The sequence below is a fragment of the Neofelis nebulosa genome, chromosome 2, assembly GCF_028018385.1.
Source record: "Neofelis nebulosa isolate mNeoNeb1 chromosome 2, mNeoNeb1.pri, whole genome shotgun sequence".
Classification (NCBI taxonomy): Eukaryota; Metazoa; Chordata; class Mammalia; order Carnivora; family Felidae; genus Neofelis; species Neofelis nebulosa.
This window is the reverse complement of record NC_080783.1, coordinates 188,437,389-188,454,770: the sequence shown is the minus strand read 5'-3', so window position 1 is coordinate 188,454,770 and position 17,382 is coordinate 188,437,389. Positions and strand designations below refer to the sequence as shown.

Sequence of the window (17,382 nt, the reverse complement as noted above, 5' to 3'; positions counted from 1 at the left end):
GAGACCATGGAAAAAGAGGCACAGCCAGCTGTAGGCACTCAGACATGACCTTGGAGAAGCGCCTTGCTCTCTTTCTGCCACCATTCCCTTGGTCTGGGCCCCATCTCACCCCTGACTGGTGTGCCCAGCTCCAGTCGTGCTGTCTCCGGTAGGACCTCCGCATCAGGCCTTCTAAGGGCAAACCATGCCACCCCTTGGGTAAAACCTGCCAGGGCTCTGAGATTTCAGGATAATGGCCAAACTTCTGGGCGGCATGAAGGCACAACTTCTCCGCACGTGAGCCTCTGCCCCTGGGTCCTGCATGATCCAGCTCAGCTGACCTCTCCAGCCCCTCTCTCCCTCCCTCACATGCAGCCCCCTGGACCACCTGTAGCCGGCAGAGAGGCACCCGGCTGCCCATAGCCCTGGGCCTCTCTGTGCGTGGCCTGCTCTCTCCGCCTGGAACTCCCCTTCTCCACTTTGTCTTCTAGTACCGATTTGTCTTGTGGAACTTGACTGAACATCCCTTTTCCGGGCACTGCCTCCCCGCGTCCTCTGCACACAGAGGGTACTTTCTACCTGGATCTTCCCTCTTATTCCTCTAGACCTCAAGGCTTCTTGCAGACGGACGCTCTGTCTTCATCAGTTCTGTATCCCCGTGCCGGTAGTGGCCGCCAGCCCTCTCCAGTGGACACGTTCATTCTTTAGCCACGCACGTCCCCACACTCCCTGTGTCCTGCACAAGGTGGTTTGATGTAGCACCAGCGTGGCACGTTTACCTTTTCATTCCTCTTCCAGAAGGCAGGCTATTTCAAGCACCCCTCTCCTCCCTCACCGTGGCTCCCCTTCGCCTTCTACACTGGCCGCGCATTCACTCGTTCAGATGAATACTGAGTGCTGACTTCATGCCAGGCGCTGAGCCAAAGGGCTATTCTGTCTATCCAGATTCTTCCAATAAGTTTGATAACATTCTCCTGCAAGCTGCGCCTTCGTGTCCAGACCGTGAATGTGGTGCAACGGGGCTTTCCGATACCCCCAAAGATGGTCAGGAACCTTGAAATCTGACCGAAGGGCCTGGGATAGGTTAGAGGAGCTACTCCATCCAGCCACTAAAGAACCCAGTGACCTGTCCCATCCCCCCAAAATAGCGCCCCTCTCTATTAACAGGAATACTAGTGTCCACCAGATACGGTGTGTCAAGCAAACCTCACCCCCTTGGCTTTTGGCAGAAATCGGATCAACTGAGAATTCACCTCCACCTGCTCTCGTCCTAATCAGAAGCTCCAGTTGTCATTCATGCGTCTTTGGTTAATACAAATGCAACAACCAATAAAAATCTTTCAGAAGCTCATTGGTGGCTTCTTACTTCTCTTTTGAAGATGAGATAGTCTCCTCAGCTGTACTTTTACAACCTTTTCAACAGAGTGATGAGACGGAGGTTCCTTAGGCTGGGGACGCCTACCTGCTGGTCCCTTAAAACGTTGTGCTTTGGGATCGACTCTGATGGCTTGCGGCCCCAAAGCGTCGAGATTCACTCACACAGTTTCATAAAGTAGGCAAGGAAGGTGCTTCTGTGCAGAACCCTGCCTCAGTTTCCAGGTCCCAGTACGTGAGAGTCAAGAAAAGAAGGTCATCAGCGTGGCCGAAGGAACGGAAACTCGGAGGGGGCAGTTCTGAGGCTGGCTATAGAAACACATGATCTGGGTTAATACACCCACCAAGGGATGGGGGCCTACCGGGGTGGCCAGGAGTTGGGAAAATGGTTTCATTCCAGACGACATAGGTGGGAGCTAGAAATGTCCTGGTAGCTGGGGACACATTCCCACCGATAGGCTTCAGTTCCCAAATATTGTTTGTATTCCCTTACTTTCTTATTCTTGACTTTATCCCCTTGTTCTCCATAGATGGAAGCAGAATTGGAGCGTTTCCATAAGCAGAACACGCAGCTGGAGCTGAACATCACGGAACTGTGGCAGAAACTAAGAGCCACTGATCAGGAGATGCACAGAGAGAGACAGAAGGTGTGAGGATTTTCAGAGTCTGGCGGATCTTGGATTTAGGATCTGGCACCTGTCTGCAAGGGGCAGCTGGCTTCTGAGAGACGGCGCCAGCCCATTGCTAAGATACGTTCCCATTTTAACTCTCCCCTCACTTGCTCACAGCCCTGCCTGGTTTCAGGCCCATGCAAATCTACATGACTGAGACTAAGATGACTTTGGGTGAAGTGCTCAAAGGGAGCGGGGCCGGTTTCATAAGGACGCTTGCAGCATTGGCTTGTTTGGCCCGGGGAAGGAATATGCTCAGAGAGGTCATTGTAGTCAGTGGCAAAAGGTTTTGACTACCAAAAGAAAGAAACAAACAAAAAACACGCCGAGGCAAGGAGGGCCTCGGAAATTGTCTAGTCCAGTCTCTTTAGGTAATAAATAAGGTAGATAAGGCCAGAGAGATGAGGAGGTTAAGAAAAGTCACCCGGTGCCCATAGCTAAGTGGTATACTGAGAGTCAGCCCTGGGAAGGAACTAGGTCTTCTGGTCCCGGGCTGGGACATGGCTGCGCCGCCACTCCCTAGCACAGGGCACCCCATCGTGTTTGTGGAATCAGATGGATTTTTCTCCGTTCCCCACATGAAGCACCGACTCTGGGCTAGGTAACAGTAGAAGCCACAGAGCAACCAACGTGACACAGGTCCTGCCCTTTACAACCCGAACAGGTTGCTAGGGGATCTGCGGTGTGTGCATATTAATTGTAATGCAAGATGAAGGGTTATGATAGCTGAACAAAGGGCCGTGGGAGCGAAGAGGGAGGAGAGACCCTCCAGGTCAGGGGTAGAGGAGGATGGGTATCAGCAAGAGGAGGGTGGGAGAACGAGCCTCTGGCCCAAGTTTGCAGCTGGACCGATCTGCCCAATCTGGTCATGTTTCCACTACTCGCTCACAGCAGCCCTCCTGACTGTCTGGAAGAATAAACCCTGGGTGAGCTAAGAAGGGGGACATGGGAGCTCTGGCCCAAGGACCACTAGAGAGAAGCAATACGATCCGTCTTGGCTCAGGAAGGAAAAGGGTGACCACTCACACTGCCTTCCATTTTTTTTTTTTTTTTTTTTTTTTTTGCCTTTCATCTTTTAAGGTGTGGTCCTGAAAGGGACCCAGAGGCAATCCAGGAGTTGCCGTGTGGCCTTTTAAACATGAGGCTGTCCAGGCAGCTGCCCCTGAGTTTTAGTATGTCTGCCTCTCGGCTGCACACCCCCCTAGGTGTCTGTGTCCACTACGGGCCCTGGTGGTCAACTGTTGAGTCCCAGATGAGGTGTCCTTTGTCTTCCTGCTGCCATGTGCCTCTGCCTGCGCCCTTGCCCGCTCCCTGCAGAGCCCCTGTGGTGCCAGACTAAGTCCTTCTGATTGCAGGAGCGGGACCTGGAGGCGCTGGTCAGACGGTTTAAGACAGACCTTCACAACTGCGTAGCGTACATCCAGGAACCCCGGCTCCTGAAGGAGAAGGTCCGAGCTCTCTTTGAGAAGTACGTGCAGCGGGCAGACATGGTGAGCTCTGCCTCCCTTTCCCCAACTCCCCTTCTCTCCCGGGTCCCCGCTCCCTCCTTAAGAAGCCCGGCTGGCCCATCAGGTGGAGATCGCAGGGCTGAACACGGACCTGCAGCAGGAGTACGCCCGTCAGCGGGAGCACCTGGAGAGAAACCTGGCCACTCTCAGGAAAAAGGTGGTCAAGGAGAGCGAGCTGCGCCGCACCGATTATGTCCGCATCATGCAGGTACGTGCGCGTCCCCCAGATGTAGCTTTCTCTACACCTTTCTCTTTGAGCCCTCTCCTCTGACCTCCCGGAGCCTGACCTGGCTGTGACCGTGGCCAAGAGCCTCTCCATGTTTTTTCTAGGTGTTTCCATGCCCACCCCTGCCCCGCCAATACCCGTTCATTTCTATCACCTTTCCCCCCGACCACTTCACCAGGCACCCGTTCCTTTTTTCCGCCCCTCTTTACCCAAAGTGTTCTTGTGTCCTGCACCCCCCCCTTGCCCCGCTCTGGCCCTCCATCCAGCTCTCCAGAGTCACTCTCTCCTTTTTTCTGTAGTTTCCAACTCTTATTTCACCTGATTTTCCTTTGCTTCTTTTTATTCTGCTGCTTGTATTTCGAGACACACCCATCTCCACACCTCTTCTACCTTTTCTGGGCCTCAGGTCCCTTCCCTTATCTCTTGGGTCCGAAGCCAACCACACCCACCCCTCGTGTTGGCCTCACTGTGTCTACACCCACCTCCCCGGGGATCCTCCGTCAGGCTCTCCGGAGAGCCTGACCCCATTACTGCCGCCTCCACTGATCAGCACTGCCGATCAGGATTCTTCTGCCAGATTTCTGTTTGAGTATCAGTATCGTCTGAGGCAATTAATGCGATTTAATATCAAAAGAGAACATCAGAATCACATTTATAAGGCACGTACCTTTTTATGTTTATATTGCTTTAATGCCATAATTAAAATACCGGGATGGGGATGGGCCGCAGATTGAAACAAACCAGTTCCCAGCTCAACCAGTCCCCACATAGGTGCACTGTGATTCGGGCCAGTGGGACCCAGGCGTGGTGGGTCTGTGCCGTCCATCCCACAAGCAGCCCCCTACACCATCAGACCACTGCCCTGCTCCTGGCCGCGAGAGCGGTCAGAAGCCCAGAGAGAGGAGCGCATCCATTTGGTGGCACCCTTTTGGCACCAGCAGCTGATGCACTGAGCCCTGGCTGGCGGTGTCAAGGCCCCCCAGGCATGGAGAGCCCACTGGAGCCCCGGAGTGCAGCATGCTGGGCAGTGGGACCAGGGCGACTACAGGAGCAGGTGACAGCCAGTGGCGTCGCTGTGCCTTCGTCTGCGCCCTGCCAGCAGAGCACAGGCCTGAAGGGTTCTCCAGGGGTGGGGTCCCTCTCTCCACGCCAAGCGGATTTGGGTAAAGCAAATGCCAGTCCCTGGAGAAGGAAAAGGAAAGTGAAGACCACAGGCCAGCCAGGCAGAGGGTGCAAGCATTGGCACGAGGCCACTCAGGTCAGGCATAGGTCTTTGGCTCCCAGGTACCCCAGAGGCCACGTGCCCGCTCCTGTGAAGCAGGGTGAGATGGTAGAAGGGGCAAGGAGACACAGCAGGGCCCCTGCCCAGCCCTACTGCTCCCTGAGGGCTGGTGGAGGGAGCCAACAGCCAGGGGAATCCCCAGAAGAGTGTTTTCTGGAGCAGCATTGTAAACTCGTGTGCTGTGGAGCCCTGTGGATCCATAAACATACCCCGGATAACTGCATGGAGCAAGACAGGATCAGCCGGCAGGGTTCTGGGTCCCCACCCCTTAACCAAGGAGACTCCTTGCTTATCATAGTGGGCTCTGGGTCAGAGTTTGTTTGGAAGAAAGGAAGGGAAGGAGGGTGGAAAGAAAAGAAAGGAAAGCAAAGGAGAGGAGAAAAGAGGGAGAAGGAGAAGAAGGAAGGAAGGAAGGAAGGAAGGAAGGAAGGAAGGAAGGAAGGAAGGAAGGAAGGAAAGAAGGAAAGAAGGAAAGAAGGAAAGAAAGGGAGGGAGACAGACTTTCAAAGCTACTCTTTTTACTTACAAAAATTGTTTCCTTCTTTGATCTTAAGTTGAAGGAGAGGGTCCAGGCCAGGACCAGGCAAGGTGTCAGGGCAAGAGAAACAAGAATGGACACTGTCTAAACCCGGTTCATCCTGCCTCAACCACTCTTACTGGGAGACTTTGGGGGAATTCCTTAACTTCCCCAGGAACCTCCTTTCCTGTCTATAAACTGGGGAAGAAAGTACCAGCCTCAGCGAGTTACTGCAAGGATTGAATGAGAAAGCTAATGTAAAGCATTAGGCACTGGCCTGGTATGGAATAGGTGCTCCAAAATGCTATCTCCCTTCCTGTCCTCCAACCTAAAGACCTACTGAAGAACCAAGGCAGAAATCAGTGGGAGAGCCTGGAAGGCCATCACAGCTTGGACCAGGCAGGTGGCCTGGGGACCTGATGCTTTGCTCTGCGTTGGTAAGGACCTGTATCCGCAGGTACCAAGGCCCTGGGGCTTCAGTCCAAAGAGGTCAAGGAAGGCCAAGGCAGATACTCAATAGAAAACACAGAAAATGAGGTCACTGTCTCATTTATATGTTCATACAGGAGTGCAGGGCCTCTCCACTCGTTCTCCAGCATGCTTGCCGATGAGAAAATAAGAGTTGCTTTGAATACAAACAACTAGGACACACATTCATTCAGGACACAATATTGAGGGCTTCTTACGTGCCACACTCTGTGCCGGCCATGGAAGATTCCAAGATGAATGGGGTAGTACACCTGCCCTCAACAGTTCGTGGTAGGAAACTGAAACCAGATACAGATAAGCACTGCTAGTATGGTATATCCAGTGCCGTGTGCCCCTCATAGAGGCAGGCTTCAATTAGGGGAGGAGGCATTTGAGCTGTGCCTTGAACAGGAAGTAGAAGCAGCAGGGAGCAAGTGGGGGGAAGAGGCTTCCAGGCAGAGAGAACACCTGAGAACAGACAGGGAAGAGTGAGGCCCGTGGGGTGTCTGGGGACCCGGGCGTCCAGACCCTCCTCTATTGCAGAGCACCGGGGCAAGAAGAAAAAGCCCACTGGAGAGTGAGTAGCTTAGGGTCCCCGGAGAGGGCTTTCCTTGCCACACCAAGAAGCAGCACGTTTATCATAGAAGCAGTTGCCACCCAAGGTTGAAGCAGGTAGCGGGGTAGGCAGGGTGGACAGGCTGCTGGCGCAAGGCAGGAGGCGGGGCACCCCATTTGGAGATGACTGTCCGTTCAGCGGAAATGAGAAGACCTCAGAAGGGGTAAGTTGTGATATCAAAAAACAACTCAGTAGAAGTGGGATGTGACAGGAAGACTGAAAGAGGAGCAGAGAGATGCCTCATCTGGGCGGTTAGGCAGATGTCCGTCCCACCAACTGTGGGTTCCGGAAGGACACCACTGATGCAGGGCTTCCAAGGCCACGGAGCACATCTGTTGCCTGCTTCTTCCACACAGCCAGGCCCTGCCAACATATGTAAGGCCAGTAGGGGGTGCTATTGGTATTCCCTTCCTTCTCCTTTCTGGGCCGAAGGCTCCGTCAGGGTCCGTTCCTGCCAGGGCTCTCTGTGTAGCTCCTTTGTTTAGAAGGTTGTCTATAGAAATGGACTTAGCATTCCCTAGCCAGTCACTCTTACAGACCCCAAGACCTGGCACGTGATGGACCCCAGGTCACATTTTTCCTGCAGCAGAGGAGCTGGGTGGGGGGCTGGAGGGTTGGAGGGGCTTTTGTAGGTGGTCCTGACCAAGGAGGGATCAGGAACAGAAGACTCAGCAAACCTGTTGCGTCCACATTTTAAATTCACACAGCTACCCAAGGCATATACAGTGGACCTCAGTGTGACCTCTGGATTCTCCAGAACACAGACCACCCCAGAAACCACTTTAGGGAGCCCAGCTTGTACTTTTCGGGGGCTCCCATGGTCATCATCTGACGTGAGGTGTTGGAATGGGGTGACGTCCGTCACAGGTGGAAAGGAGAGTCCGGGAGACAACAGTTGTAGAGGAGCAAGCACTCGGAGGCAGACACGACCGGATTCAAATCCCACCTCTACTACCACTGAAGCACTGCCTTGGCCTCAGTTTCCTCATAGGGAAATGAGTCTAATAACACCTTCTTCATAAGGTTGTCCCGGGATTAGATGAGTTATTGCATGCAAAATGTTTGCCGTGGTGCAGGGATCCGGTCACCTCTTGAAGTTACGATTACTCTTGTTACCAGCAGCAGCAGCAGCAGCATCCAGCATTTACTGCCTCAAATCCTGCTTGCTCCCTCTTGGTTCCAGGCCTGAAACAGTCTTCTCTCTCTTCCCCACCTCCCCAGGAAGTCCTTCTCCCACTGGGTGTGCGCCCCTCTTCAGACTCTCATGGCCTCTCTAAGCATTGCATCCAAGCTGGACCTTCTTTGCCCGGCACGGTGACCAGTGCATAGTAGGCTTTCAGAGTCAGTGAATGAATGAACGAGTGAAAAAAATGAGTGAACAGAATGGGGAACCGGGCTGCATTAACTCATGGGTCTCGATCACACTCTAGTGGGAACTGGGTCTTATCCTAAAGGCCCATTAGGGTGGCAGGCATCACGGAGGCAGTGGGTTAGAAACAGGCATTCACACCAAAAAGTACTGGGAGCCAAGTCCCAAGCAGGACTGTCAAGGATGGAGGGGTGGGGAGACACTAGGGCAAGGGCCCCACTTGGGGCCGTTATGGTAATAGAGGGGAGAGATGCTGAGAGCTGGGTTACAAATGGACAGCAAGAAAGGTGAACATGAGATCCAGTTCAGACACAGAATCGACAGGACTTAGTGATAAAATGGATGAATGTGATGCAGAAGTACCTCAAGACCTGGCCGGAGAGGACTGGACAAATGGTACCTTCAGTCTCTAATCTTCAATCTGATTACTGTTACTTTACCGAATGAGGCAAGAGAAGGGAAAGCTAAGTGATGCCCATGAAGTAGGGGAGTGGACAGACCCCCGAGCCAGAGCAAGTTTGCCTGAGTTCCCCGCGGGCCCTCCTGTGTCTCCCGTCTGTCTCTTCTCCCCTACGCAACCTTTACCCCCTGGTTTGTAATTTCCTTGTTAGTAAGAATCTCATCTTATTCAGCTTGATATTGCTGCATTAGTTATTCATTTGCTATCCGTTCCACAAATATTTATTGAGCGCCTCTTACATGCAAGGTAGGGTCCAAGGTCTTGGAACCAAATACATACATATTTAATCGATCACGTCATGACAGAAAGTCAGCGCAGAGAGGTTTCAGGGGAGGAAACTGGCAGAGAGTTTTGCTGGAGAGCATCTGGAAAGGAAGTGTGGGAGATTCATCACTAAAGCCTGGGTTGGTTAAAATAGTAAAAGATCAGATGGAGAAATCTGCTGACTTTATAGAAAAAAAGGCACAAAGCCCAGCCTGAAAACGAGGGATCAGCAATAATTGGGCATCTCATCCAAGAGGGAGAGAATTTTTTTTTTTAATGAGGAATACTGAAATTAAGTGATATACTGAAAATCTGAAGGTATATCTGACATGCTCAGATAAAGGGGCTCTGGAGGGAAAGAATATGTTAGGGTCTCCCCAGTTCAGGCCCTGCTCCCACTTGGGCTCCACAGGCATATCCCCGTAACAGAAAAGTGGTTGTCATGGCTCACAGACAACAGTGCTTGGGGTCACCCTGTTTTCTGGGCTGACTCCATGCTTCCCGCTATGGAGACAGTGTCCGAAGTGGTGGTTGTTCCTGGCACAGGTCCGTTTTATGTGGCCTGCATTGGCCTTTTTTGGCATTCCAACCCTCAGTGGCCTTGCTACCCATGGATTGCCTGGCCCTCAGGCCAGCCGCAGCCTCTCTTAGGAGCTGGCTCAAAACTTAGAATCTCAGGATCAGCCCCAAGCCTACTGAGTCAGAAGCCACATTTAACAGGATCCTTAAGTGATTCGTTTGCACTGTCACGTGAGAGGCACTGCTGAAGACAAGCCGAGCAAAGAGTACTCTAAAAGCAAAGTAGCCAGTCCCTCTCTGGGCCCATGATGACAAGGACATCTCCATGGAGCCGCCCTCGATGCCCTCAGGCTGAGTGTGAAAAGGAAGGCAGATTTGAGGTGTGAGGAGGGAAGAGAGAAGAGACTGCTTGGTCCCAGGTGCAGAGCCCTCACCCCAGGCCCCCAGCAGGTTCCACATCCTCACTCCTCTGCACCTGCCTCTCGCTTTGTGTCCGGGATACGGAACCACCGCAGGTCCCCCCACACCAGCCATGTCCTACTTCTGTGCCTTTCTCTTGCTGCTCCAGTTGTGTGCGACCCCCTCTACCCTCTCCTTGGTAGCTCCTTCAAGCCTCAGCCCAGGGGTCAATTCCTAGGACTCTTCCCTGGTCATTCGGGCAGAGCTCTGTGCCCCACCCCTCCATTGCATCAAGGTGGCTGCCACGCTCAATTACGCCTAGATCCCCCGCTAAGCCCTAAGCTCCTCAAGAGCAGAGGCCAGGTCTTAACTTTCTGTATACCTCAGATCAGCACAGTGCAGCACAGTAAGTACTCAGTAAATATTGGATGGATGGATGGATGGATAGATGGATGGATGGATATTTGTCAAACACAAGAGAACTGAACTATCAATGGATATAGCAAATGTTAATTATTCATTTGCTTTTCTGTGCTCCTCAGTAAACAGTATGCTGCTGAAGGCAAAAACCATTTCTTATTTCTATGTTCATCCCAGGGCCATAGCAAATACCATATAAATTTAGGTTCAACAGGGGTGCCTGGGTGGCTCAGTCAGTTAAGCGGCTGGCTCTTGGTTTTGGCTCAGGTCATGATCTCACAGTTTCGTGGGTTCGAGCCCCGCATCAGGCTCCACACGGACACTGCAGAGCCTGTTGGGATTCTCTGTCTCCCTCTCTCTGCCCCTCCCTCACTCACACTGTGTGTGTGTCTCTCTCTCTCAAAAAAAAAACAAAAAACAAACAAACAAAAAAACGTAGATTCAACAAATGAATGGGGAAAGATGAATAAAGGATAGCGGAGTATTTTAAGAGCTCAGAGTAGGGGCGTCTGGGTGGCGCAGTCGGTTGGGCGTCCGACTTCAGCCAGGTCACGATCTCGCGGTCCGTGAGTTCGAGCCCCGTGTCGGGCTCTGGGCTGATGGCTCGGAGCCTGGAGCCTGTTTCCAATTCTGTGTCTCCCTCTCTCTGCCCCTCCCCCGTTCATGCTCTGTCTGTCTCTCTCTGTCCCAAAAATAAAATAAAATAAAATAAATAAATAAATAAATAAATAAATAAATAAAATAAGAGCTCAGAGTTCTGGAGCCAGACTGTCCGAGTCAAAATCCTGGCTCTGCCACCTGCTCTCTATGTAATTTGGGCACATTACATAACCTCTCTATGCCTCAGTTTCCTCTTCTATAAAATTGTGATTATAATAGAATCTCTTCATAGGGTTATTATGATACTTCAATGTATTTGAATTCATATGAAGTGCTTAGAAAAACATCGTTGATGCTGGGAAGGGTCTAGATGCAGGCCCTGGGCCCATTCATCACTCATCCATCCATACTCACTCTCTCTTCTTTCTTTTCTACAGGAAAATGTCTCCCTGATCAAGGAGATCAATGAGCTCCGTAGGGAGCTGAAGTTCACCCGCTCCCAAGTCTATGACCTTGAAGCAGCTCTGAAACTGACCAAGAAAATCCGACCACAAGATGTTCCAGAGACAGGTAACGTCACCAGTGGCCAAGGGAGATGAACTTGGGGGTCAAGGGACCAATGGCAGCCACAAGCAGATCTCTGTTTGGCTTCCACAGCTGCCTGTCCCCAACGTCCTCCTGTATCAGGTCACATCTACCCCATGGCCTACTGGGAACCTCTCTATGCCGCACACCTGCTGTCCAAAAGATCTTTGAGGCCCTTGCCACATTCAAACATGTGCACAACCAAAATCCTTGGGGTTAGTTCTGGTTTTAGAATTCAGAATCTTTCCAATTTTAGAAAGAGCTTACTATCTACTGCATATTATATAACATCCCTAGAGGAGTCTGAGGCAGGTCCCTGAAATCAAACACATTCGTATTTCTGTAGTGAAACATGAATATTCACACTGAACTTCATAAATTTTAAAATGTTCTACATTTTTAGAGCTTTTGGCACTTGAGAATTGCAGATAAGGGATTGTGGACCTGTACAGTTAAAATAAAGACAAGAAGAAATATTAGAAACTACTTAAATGGAAAGAGGAAAGAATGACATTAGAAATGTTAAATGAGTTAATTACTGCAATCATATCCTAAAGTTCCTCTGAATTTCTGACAGCTGAGGTAAAAAGAGAAACAAAGAAATATGAGAGTTTACATAGTCCTCATTTATGGCAAAAGAAGGTTTTTGGCTTTTTTCCTAGGGAAGACAAACCTTACATTTTGTAAGAAACTTATCACATGGATCCTTATAAAACGGATGTTGAATAACACAATGGATAGCCTTTAACTGTAGGTCTTCAGACAATAAAAAAATCATTCTTCACAGGGCGCCTGGGTGGCTCAGTCAGTGGGACATCTGATGTTGGCTCAGGTCACGATCTTCCAGTTCACGAGTTCAAGGCCCGCATCAGATTCTGTGCTGACAGCTCAGAGCCTAGAGCCTGCTTCGGATTCTGTGTCTCCCTCTCTCTCTGACCCTCCCCCACTCATGCTCTGTCTGTCTCTCTCTCTCTCAAAAATAACAAACAAAAATTTTTTTAAAATCATTCTTCAGGTATGCGTTTCTTATCTGGACAGTTGATAAAAACCAAGAGTATAAGGCATTTCTATGGAAAATTAAGTCAATGCAATTCAAGTATATTGTTTTCTGGTGGCTTACACTCAGGAATAGAGCTTAGAAACCTAAGCTCAGTGGATGGACACCTCCCATGGCTGTGGACTGAGTCTCTCCAATGTCAGTCACCTCGTGTACTGTGGCCACCTAAGAGGTTATCGTTGGGAGAAGGTGACTAAAGGACACGCAAGAACCCTCTGTACCATTTTTGTAATTTCTTGGCAGTCTTAAACTATCACAAAATTATACATATAATTGTGTTGTCTCATCTGCCCTTTTTGTTAGAGCCAAGGAGATAGTTGAGATAAGAGTAAACTCTCTGAGTAGTACCTGAAGTGGCAATATCAGGTCTAAAAAACTGACATGACAGCACAGTGTGTGTTACAAAGTCTAAGATACTTCTTAGAGATGAAACCATCTTCCGTCAAAGGTGAAGCATAAATGTGCCTGTGAACAACTGCAAAGCTTCTCTTTTTTTAATTAAAAAAATGTTTTTTCATGTTCATCTATTTTTGAGAGAGAGACAGAGACAGAGCGTGAGCAGAGGAAGGGCAGAGAGAGAGGGAGACACGGAATGCAAAGCAGGCTCCAGGCTCCGAGCTGTCAGCACAGAGCCCGACATGGGGCTTGAACCCGTGAACCGTGAGGTCATGACCTGAGCAGAAGTCAGACGCTCAACTGACTGAGCCACCCAGGCGCCCCTGTGAAGCTTCTCTTTAAAAAATATTTCAAATATGCCCAAGCATCCTAGCAAACAATCAACTGGGACCTCCTCAGGATACTGTCTGATATAGCCAAGTCTTATTACTATTGTGGAAATTTTCAGACATATGCAAAAAAAATGAGAGACAAGCCTAATGAATTCCCATGAATCCATTCCCTGACTTCAACAAGTATCAGCTCCTGCCACTCTGGCTTCATCGGGATCCATAGTTCCCAGTTACTGCTACTTCCTCTCACATCACCTTGGATTATTCTGAAACAAACCCAACATCATATCATCTGTGTGATACAGTTTTACTCAAGGAAGATTTCATTTGTAACAGTTGAAGACAAGTGTTACCAACTGTCTGCTTTGATCATGAAGAACCTGTCTGACTTCTAGTTTTGAACATGGGCCTCCAAGACAAGTCAGCTCAAGATATGCATGCTCAAGTTGTTTAAGACTGACCAATTCAGTTAGTTTTTAAGAACTCTTTATCTGAACAGGACACATTGCCATCCCCAAATCACTTTTTTAGCTTTAGCAGCATTTATATTAAGTTTTCATTCACATAACAATGAACTAGCAGGTCTAATAGACAAACCTGCATGTTTTTCAATTACTAAAACCACATAATTAGAACTTCTAAATAAAGATGGCTCATTAGAAACCTACTAACATGGCATAAGTAACCCATAAGATCAAAGAAAACACAAAAGGAAAGAGATACAAAATTTTGAAAGCTGGAAAACAGATAGATGAGTGGTAACTGACTTCATAGACTCCTAAGCCAGAAATGGGGAACCTAAAAGAAACGTAATGTACATCACAGAACCCCACCAAGGCTCAGGAATTAGCAGAAGCAGATATCTCAGGAAATGGGGGTAAAGGTATGACTGAAAAGGAGGGAGTCTTTAAGAAGCTGTTAGATCTACCTGGTATCCAATACAATGGCTAAAAAATAGATGGATCAGGTCCATCATCATTAAGTTCTTAAAGACCAAAGAACAGAAGAAAAAATCCTTCAAACTTCTAAAGAGGATAGAGGGAGGTTTCGTGCAAAAGATAAAAAATGCCAGTTGCAGCATACAAAATCAGTACACAAAAATCTGTTGCGTTTTTATACACTAACAATGAGCAATCCAAGAAGGAAATTAAGAAAACAGTTGCATTTATATTAACATCAAAAAGCATAAAATACTCAGGAATAAACTTAACCAAGCAGGCAAAAGATCTGTTCACTGAAAACTGCAAAACATTGCTGAAAAAATTAAGTCACCAGTAAATGGAAAAACACCTCCTGTTTGGAAGATTCAGTATTGCTAAGCTGTCAATACTACCCAAAGCAATCTACTGATAGTACAATCGCTGTCTCAATGATATTTCTTTGCAGAAATAGAAAATCCATTCTAAAATTCATACGGAATCTCAAGGTATCCCAAACAGCCAAAACCATTTTGGAAAAGAAGAACAAAATTGGAGGTCTCACACCTCCTGATTTCAAAACTTACTGCAAACTATAGTAGTCAAAACAGTGTGGTACTGGCATAAAGACAGACTTACAGACCAATGGAATAGAGTAGAGAGCCCAGAAATAAACCCTCACATATATGGTCAAATTATTTTCATCAGGCGTGCCAAGACCACTCAATGGGGAAAGGACAATTTTTTCAGCAAATGGTGCTGGGAAAACAGGATACCCACATGCAAAAAAAAAAAAAAAAAGGAAGTTGGACCCTTACTTTATATCATATACAAAAATTAACTCAAAGTGGACCAAAGACCTAAATGTAAGAGCTAAAACTATAAAATTCATAGAAGAAATGTAGGAGAAAATCTTTTTTTTTTTTTTTTTTTAATTTTTTTTTTTCAACGTTTTTTATTTATTTTTGGGACAGAGAGAGACAGAGCATGAACAGGGGAGGGGCAGAGAGAGAGAGGGAGACACAGAATCAGAAACAGGCTCCAGGCTCCGAGCCATCAGCCCAGAGCCTGACGCGGGGCTCGAACTCATGGACCGCGAGATCGTGACCTGGCTGAAGTCAGACGCTTAACCGACTGCGCCACCCAGGCGCCCCTAGGAGAAAATCTTTATGACATTGGATCTGGCAATGACTTCTTAAATATGACATCAGAAGCACAGGCAACAAAAGGAAAACTAAATACATTGGACTACATCAAAATTTAAAACTTTCATACATCAAAGAACACTATCAGCAAGAGTGAAAAAGCAGTCCACACAATGGGAGAAAAATACTTGCAAGTCATATATCTGATAAAGGACTGATACCTAGAATAAATAAAGAACTACAACGGAATAATAACAACAAAAAACTTTTTTTAATGAGCAAAAGACTTGAATAGATATTTATCCAAAGAAAATACATAAATGTCTAATAAGCATATGAAAAGATGCTCAACATTACAAATCATTAGAAATATGCAAATTGAAACCACAATGAGATGCTACTTCAGGTCCATTATGATGCTTACTATCAAACAAAAACAGCATAAAACTGCAAGTGTTGGTGAGGATGTTGAGAGGGAAAGGAAGGGAGGGAGGGAGGGAAAAGGGAAGAAATGGATTCAAATCAATATAGAATGAATTGGGAAACTATAGGCTAACTAGAGGGGGAAACCTACCGCACAGAGGGAGATATATGAGATTAGTATCTGTCAGTCTTAGCTCTAGATGAAGGAAAGGAAAAACAAGGGAAAAGATCTCACCCTGAGAACTCCTAAACAAAAGCCCAAACTCAGGCAGGTTTAAGTCCAGAATTTACACATAATTTACACGGTTGCTCAAAGCAACCTTGGCTGAAAGTTTAGTTTAACTGGTAGTGTCCCCAGGCCCCAAGCAGAAGCAAATGCAAAATTTCTATGCAAGAATACATTTTAAACCTAGTTGCCAAAGAATTCCCATAGATAACATTCTAAGAAACATGAACTCACAATCAAAAATCACTAAATACATGAAGAAATAAATCACCATGAGTGAAAAAGTATCAAACAGAATAAAATCAACAAAGATATTTAAGGATATTTAACATGTTTAAAGAAAGAAAAGAAATTTGAAAATAAGACAAACAAAGAGTCTCCCAAAATTGGCTAGGTAGATTTGAAAAAAGAACCAAATATACTCCTAGAAATAAAAACTGCAGGTTGTAATTAGACTCAGTGTTCAGACTGAACAATAGGTTAGATATATCTGAAAGGAGACTTTGTGAACTAAAGGAATGAAAAAATGACCCACATTGCAGCCCAGAGGGACAAAAGGTATAGTTGGGATGGGATAACCCAACTCACGTCTAACTGAAGTGTGAGAAAGAGAGAATGGGGAAAGGCAACAACATGATAAAAGCTGGAGGCTTTTCAGAATTGATGAGAGATGCCAATCATCAGGTCCAGGAAGCCCAATGGAGCTGAAGCGCTATAAATAAAAAGAAATCTGTATCTGAACTATAGAAAACCGAAGACAGAGATATTAAAAGCAGTGAGAGAACAGACAGATTGCATATAAAGGACTAACAATTCAATTGATGCCTGACTTCCCAGCAGCAACAATGTAAACCGTGTAGACGTTGTGAAATCGTGTCTTCAAAGTGCTAATAGGTAATAACTGCCCCCTAGAGTTATATAACCAGTGAAACAGAAGGAAAAAAAATTTTCCAACAAACAAAAACTGAGAGAATTTGTCACCAACGAAACCTCATTAAAGGAACTTTTAAAGAATATATATCAGGAAAAAAATTACTCCAGAGGGAAGTCTGAATGCAAGAAGAAACGATGGGTGAAAAAAGGTAAATATGTACAATCTAAACAACTGTATAAAACAATATGAGCAATGTCCAAATTATGAATTGAAATACCAAGATAGAACTAAAATACTGAGCATTTAACAAGGGGGCCCGGAGCTAAAGCATTCTAAGTCTTGCATTGTTTTGCAAGAAGGTAAAGATACTGAGTTACTTTGGACCCTTTGAAGTTGAATGTCCTTGTTAAACTTTTTAGGATAACTATTGAAAAAGAAACAGAGTGTGTATATCTTCCAAACCAGTAAAGGGGGGGGGGGGAGGGGGTGGAACTAAATTTTGAAAAGACAAAAAAGGAAAGGAAAAAGTGACACAAACATAAAATGCATAGAAATGAGTAGAAATGAATGCACATGTATTAGTAATCACGTTCTTATTTTTCCATCATTTAAAATCAGAACTTGATCTCCCAAAGGAAGCTTGTGGGCAGGATGCAGAGAGGAGACTGTCCAGCTCTGGTAGATGGCAGGGTCAGAGCAGAGCACAGACCAAGGGGATTTGGGGGGATATGAGGAGCGAGGTGGGGACGGGGGCC

At 47.3% G+C, this 17,382-nt stretch overlaps 1 protein-coding gene across 3 annotated transcripts in view; it reads left to right on the top strand.

Moving 5' to 3' along the window:
- Nucleotides 1-17,382, top strand: part of CFAP57 (cilia and flagella associated protein 57) — an 81,970-nt gene that overhangs the window by 49,219 nt on the left and 15,369 nt on the right. For all 3 annotated transcript variants that reach the window (XM_058717764.1, XM_058717763.1, XM_058717762.1), the window contains exons 19-22: nucleotides 1,884-2,000; nucleotides 3,380-3,514; nucleotides 3,597-3,740; nucleotides 11,110-11,242. In XM_058717764.1, coding sequence (XP_058573747.1) covers nucleotides 1,884-2,000; nucleotides 3,380-3,514; nucleotides 3,597-3,740; nucleotides 11,110-11,242 — 529 coding nt within the window. The remainder of the gene's footprint in view (nucleotides 1-1,883; nucleotides 2,001-3,379; nucleotides 3,515-3,596; nucleotides 3,741-11,109; nucleotides 11,243-17,382) is intronic.